The 6,330-nt window shown below is 32.5% G+C and overlaps 1 protein-coding gene across 1 annotated transcript; it reads right to left on the bottom strand.

The window, feature by feature from the left end:
- Positions 1-291: 291 nt before the first annotated feature.
- On the bottom strand, positions 292-4,768 carry LOC115962857 (LIM domain-containing protein WLIM1-like). Its single transcript, XM_031081733.1, has 5 exons — positions 4,414-4,768; positions 2,467-2,563; positions 2,325-2,365; positions 2,090-2,179; positions 292-827 (listed from the first exon to the last, which is right to left on the bottom strand). Exons 1-5 carry the CDS (start codon positions 4,549-4,551, stop codon positions 600-602), a joined length of 594 nt encoding a protein of 197 aa, XP_030937593.1. The 5' UTR covers positions 4,552-4,768; the 3' UTR covers positions 292-599.
- Positions 4,769-6,330: the final 1,562 nt, after the last annotated feature.

The raw sequence follows: 6,330 nt of genomic DNA, 5'->3' as shown, positions 1-6,330 counted from the left end.
AAAACTATGTTATGGATTCTTTACAAAATGCAATAATTATCTTATGCATAAGATGTATGCATCCTGCTCTCATAGCGTGTGGACATGCTATGAGAGAGAAGATCGGATATACACTTGGTGAGAAAATGGATGCATGTATTCGTTGATCGGCCCATTTACTTATATATACAAGGCCACAGCCTTTGGTGTGTGCCTGAAGATTCATAAAGGTAAAGGCCCAGCAGCGTTTGAAGAGAAACACCAAAGATGACAAATATAAAAAAAGAAGTCAATACCAAGGAACAGACACTCTAGCCATAGAAAATGAAGCCACACCAAGCTTTATATCAAAGACGGAAAACAGGAAAATTGGGCTTGCCAAATGGTTTGTAAAAGGAACTAAACACAACTCTACATAGGAACTATTCAAAGCTCACACTCAAAATCAGCAACGTACTGCAACTCTACCAAAGACTTAATACCTTATGAACACATTACACATATAGAAGAAACGCAATTCTAAAATCTCTTCTTGTATGCTATAACAGTTGCATCTCAAGTCTTGCTTAGAACCCACCATCCGTGTGATATAACGTTATAATATGAAAACTTTCACAGTACTATTCTGCTGCTGCATTCTCAGCTACAGCTACAGCTACCACCGTAACTTGTTCATTCTTGCCATTGCCAAATTGGCTGAAGTTTCCCTTCTGCTTGAATAGTTGGGTGTGGTGGTGCTTACAATACAGACGATGTTCATGGGCTACATAGTTTGATGGGCTGATCACACACCCTCCATGAGTGCACCTGAAGCAAGACTTATGATATGATTCACCATCAACCGCCACCTGTAAAAAAAGGCAGTCAGGGTAATGTACCAAGAAATTACATTGTTTTCAACATGCACATGAACATTGAAACTCTCTCTCTCTCATAGATATGCACACACACAAACACAAACACTCTTTTTGAATCTTTAAGGCTGATTTAACAATTTCATGAGGGTTTATCTTCAGTCAGTAGTATCTTCTCACATTGGAAATTTTGGTTTAATCGTTTTGGGTTGTGGTTTACTAATAACTTCATAATTTTCCACCAAAAGAAATAATTAAAAAAAGGCTAATTTTCGCTTATATTCTTCAATAGTGGGAAAATTCAAACAGGAGTACCAACTTAAATCTTTGAGTGTGCTTAAATTTTGTCACTCATACTGTAGATATGAAGTAATCAGGGCATCTGATTGATGTACAAGTTGTACCAGTTGTCCACATATCAGGGAAACTATTATGGATTCTCATATTTAAAATTTTTTAGGTACCTCCATCTATCTGATATCATTGTAATGACTGCTAATTGATCCAGAGAAGTGGCATGTAGTTAGAAATATTTTTTTCAGACCAGGTGATTGCATTTAAAATACAACTAAAATAATTTCTACTCCACTATTACAAATGAGAGCTAATTGCAAGAGGATATTGCTTTCAAATTAAAGTACCCTTTAAGTACAACAAAGAGTAGTGAAGCATAGATGTCAATTTATGAAAATATTATGTAGCAAATGTCAAATAAGCAGCTTGTAAATAGCCATTTCACACATTGTTCAAATTTTAAAGCTTTTAATCTATCTTTTATATCTCAAACACGCTTCTTTATGGTGTTCTATTCTTCACTATAATCTTATTTTCCGATTACACTTTTTTTCTTACAGGACCAGAAAAAATGTCAAGTTTACTTGGACCTCTTCATAGCTGGGAAAACAGAATTACTTTTTTTTTTTTTTTCTGTTTGAGGACACCTGGTGGTTGACCATGACCTAGCAGTTTCTGAAGCTCCCATTAGACAGGCGCAGATGCCACAAAGTGACACTGCTTATAGTAATTTGTGAGCAAATACTAAGATTAAAAAATAAATGTTATATTCTGACTACTTGAAAGGTACTTCAAAATGGATTGGTTTATACATTTGAAGCTCAGTGTAACAGTCAAATGAGAGCATGAAAGGTACTCAAATTGAGGACAATAACTTTCATGCTCCTTAAAACTAAAAAACTTTAATAAATAAATAACTTATGAAGAGCTCAACAATTGTATACTAAGATATTAAGATTTACCTTTTCAATTGGGTAGACAGTTTTATTGCAAGCAACACATTTTTCTTTAGTCCCACCAAACAAACTTGAAACTCTGCTGTTGGTCTGGACCTGAACAGTTCCATTCCCAATAAGAAACAATTTAAGTAACTATTTAGGACTTCAATATCACTTATAGGGAACATTTCATTCCAGTTGATAGTTATAATTTCAATGAACAAAAAAGAAGAATTAGCAAAATCAAGCCTTCAAATACCTGATTGGCAGATCTGTCAGCTCTAACAGTTCTTGGAGTACCTGCAGAGGGGGAAAAAGAAAGAACAACATATGAAATAAGCATATTAACCAGATCAAAGCAGAGGTAAATATGCCTAAAACAACTCAAAACAGTCAATCACCTTCAAAACTTTTATCCAAGCTGCCAGTCATTTTAAACAGTTGATCAAAGTGAGGCTTGCAATACAAAACACCCTCAAAGGAGCTATAATTGCTCAGCTGCAAAGAAATTGCAGAAAATGAGAAATAAGGATAAAGTAGAAGCAGAAAAACCACTCTCTCTCTCGCTCTCTCTCTCTCTCTCTCTCTCTCTCTGTATATATATATATATCAGCATGTGTTGTGACCAGTCAATGGAAAAGCAGTTCCTGAGATGACGAACATCCAAATGTTGAGGTGAAGAGAATTATAAATAAATTACAATTAAATATGAGATATGCTATTAGTGTTCCAAACTTCCTATTGTTGAAGACAGAGACATAACAACCATTAACCTTTAACAGGTAAGAAGGCAAAAGAGCCGAATAAGACAAAAATAGCATTCGTGTAATCCTTATATAATTCTAGAAGTTAGTAAGAGCAAATGATGAAAATGGTAAAGTTAGTTATCTAATGACCTAAGGCATCAACCGTTGGCTAGTTAAAAGAGATGTCACTCTTGATCTAAAAAATGAGATACTGCAGAAATATGAAATTTGAAGTTCTATTAATCATTGTAATAAGCTACAAAAGTTTTACATGATTCCACTTTATTGCTGAACAAGCCAAGAATTGACCCCAAGATTCAAGCACTTCAAGAATGAGCAATTAATTAATGTCATGAAATTGGAGTAATACTTGAACAATGTATCTATATGGCAGATAAATCTACTGGCAGATTGACAGTGAGTTTAATCTTTATTCCATTCATTTTGTCTTTAATTTCAGCTATTTGGAAGTGCTAAGAGATTGTGGTTGAGTCACAACAAGGAGACAACTTCTTGATACTTATATGGCAGAGAAGAATATAAATAATGATTATTGCACTGAAGAACAAGTGATTTGAAGAGTTATTTTTTATGTTAGGCAGATTATCTTGGTGTAGAATGTGAAAAACACCACCCAAAACAGGACCCTTTGTAGCACTTGGAGAATCCCTTTTTTGTGCTTGATCTATGATCTGGACTGGTGTTGCTTAGTTAATCTCTGGTTGTTGTCTTATCCAAGTTGTGGTCCTGTTCATGTTGTATTTTCTGGTTATGGCTTGTGTTGTATTCTAGTTTGATGCATAAGCAGTGTGCTTTACTGGTTTTGTTTCTGAGTAATGAATTATCATTCATCAAAAAAAAAAAAAAAACTGCAGTCATTCATTGAGGCAGTCATCTTAGGCTCACAAATTTAATATCTCGTTCATGTCTGATTCTCTATAGATGAAAATAGAGCTAAATAATTTAAATTGACACTTCCATTTAAAGCATGGTTTCCTGGGGGCTTCTACTTATTAACATTCTGAATAAATTCTCTAAATTTTGATTTATTTCTGAATTACATTCAAATTTTCAAAGAACAAATTCAAACCTACTTTACCGCTTATAATTCCTTGACCATTCAAAATATAGTAAATCTTATTTGATCCAAATTTTATATAAAAAAATAGTCCAATTGAACCCATTTATGCAACACAGAACTAGCCAACTTCTTAACAAGTGAAATCATGAATAAAGTTAGGATTGTAAATAGAGAACTAAATATAGCAATCATCATTAATATTCACAATCAGAACAATAATTATCAAGATGCATGAACCCATCATCAAGCTAACACAGTCAACCCACTTAACATAATAAAATATTTCCAAGTACTCCATATAAGTTCATGTCTTCATGATCATAATCCTTAAACAAAACCCAGATATAAGAAGATCCATAACCAAGTACAGAAGTGACAAAACAAAGACTTGCATGGTTACATACATATAAAATCAAATAGAAAAAGCCAAAGAGCACTATAAAAACCATGAAACTTCAATGTCAAAGAAGTGTACCCCATGTGTCCCAATGTTCAAAAGACTCCATCTTTATGGTTATTACCTTAAGGGTACCCTTACAGTGGTGACATCTGAAGCAAGCCTTGTGGTAGACCTTGCTATCAGCAGTAAGCTGATCAACAAAGTACACAGTTTTCTCACATGCCTTGCACTTTTGGGTAGTCCCTGCAAACGTTGCCATTCCCAAAAATCTTCCAAACCCAGAAATCTAATAAAATTCCAAAACAACAACAACAACAAAAATATGAGCAATATTGGAAACTGTCCTAGTTTGATGACTTTGTCTCCTTCAAACTCTTTATTGTCTCTTTCAAACTCTCAAGTATGAGATTTACAGCTAAGAACATGTCAGAGCAAACCAAACCAACTCACTAGTAGTGGGTCTGACTTTAGGCATATACAAACTGCCAGCTGTGCATACCATTTGGACCAAACTGTATTAAATTATGATTGTGCCCTCAGGAAGGTCAGGTGTCTTCGTACAGTTTTTCACTAGAGAACACTGAATTAATGCTTTCTATGACCAGAAGAGTAAGTATATAAAGTTGGTGTATTTAGTACACAGAATGGTACATTTTGCGATTTTCTACGTGGTGGGAATTTTATTTTTTATTTTTTTAGCAATGGGTGAGGTGGGAGACCAGTAGCTTCAGGAATTTTTTTGAGAATGATTATTAAGAAACTTAAATTATACAAAATTTAATAAAAAGAGAACATATATTAATAACAAAAAAAAAACACACACACACACATGCAAACATACTTATAATTTCCTTCTACAAATTTTCTTATCTTGAAATCGTTATATAAAATTTTCATTATCAATGTTGCAAGCTACATTTAAAAAAAAATTTAGTTAAATAAAACTTTTCTTGCACTTTTTTTTATTTTTATGTAAGAACTTAATATATTGTTAAGGGGACTAAAGTTTAAAGACAAAATTTGGCTACAAACTAAGTTATAGCACAAGGAAACAACTCTCACTAAACAAATTAACATTGCTAACATATTTTGCAAATCTAACCGTTGAATTACATAGCTATTGATCTTTGATTTTCTTAAAATTTTGCAAGTATAGAGAATATAAGAAGAAAATGTAATTAAATGGTGGATTTGTTAAAATTCACAATCAATAAAAAAAAAAAATATTGAATGGAGTTGTAGCCTTAGCTTAAAACCAAGTTTGTTGCCAAATTTGTCAAAAGTTTAGTTATGTTGGGCCTAAAAAAAATTTAGGGTTGTCACAAAAATTTTTTAAGGATAAAAAAAAAATCATAAATTTTTAAAATTTATACATAATAATAATTATTTTTTCTTGGCTAGGTTGGTGTCGTCAGTGTGGGAGACTGATTAATGCACATGTAAATGTCATTTACATCATCATCTTTATTGTATATCAATCAAAATCTATCACCTCCATATTTGAGAATTTTTTTTTATGTAAGATTAAAGAAAAATGAATAATATATCCAGGTTAAAAAATATGGTATTACCATATTTGATGTTGGTAGAGTTTTGGAGGTTTTGAAAAAGCTCAACCCAACACCCAATTCAATATGTCGCATTAATAGTTGGACCGCTCAATCCATTTGAAAATCAATATCATATTTGTGTGCTTTGGTGCGGCTATGCAAGGTTAAGTAAGCTGGACGATAATTTAATTGGGAAAACAAATTCTAATATATTATTTCTTAAACTTTAGATAGTAAAATCCAAACACCTCTAGATTTTAAGTTTACAATTTAGCCTTTTTTTTAGAACTTAAAAAACTGTAATTAAGTTTTTATTTTTTTATACAAGATAGAAATTTTACTTTAACTTAATCTAAATATATATATGTTTAGTCTAATATAAGTGTATATATATGTGAAACTCCCTTTTAGAGACTTGAACTCCAACCTTTGTCCCTCACACTCCACAAGAACTTATATTTATAAAGTAATTATCGCACCAAGAGCGC

The sequence above is a fragment of the Quercus lobata genome, chromosome 10 (genome assembly GCF_001633185.2).
Source record: "Quercus lobata isolate SW786 chromosome 10, ValleyOak3.0 Primary Assembly, whole genome shotgun sequence".
NCBI lineage: Eukaryota > Viridiplantae > Streptophyta > Magnoliopsida > Fagales > Fagaceae > Quercus > Quercus lobata.
This window is presented reverse-complemented; position numbering and strand designations above follow the sequence as displayed.

Bases quoted from the DNA above. Each gene is read 5' to 3' on its own strand.
- LOC115962857 (XM_031081733.1), bottom strand. From the start codon at position 4,551: ATGGCAACGTTTGCAGGGACTACCCAAAAGTGCAAGGCATGTGAGAAA. The intron at 2,366-2,466 runs GTGATTGACTGT...CCCCCTCTGCAG, and splicing joins CTTGGATAAAAGTTTTGAAG to GTACTCCAAGAACTGTTAGA. The intron at 2,180-2,324 runs GTATTTGAAGGC...GGAACTGTTCAG, and splicing joins CTGACAGATCTGCCAATCAG to GTCCAGACCAACAGCAGAGT.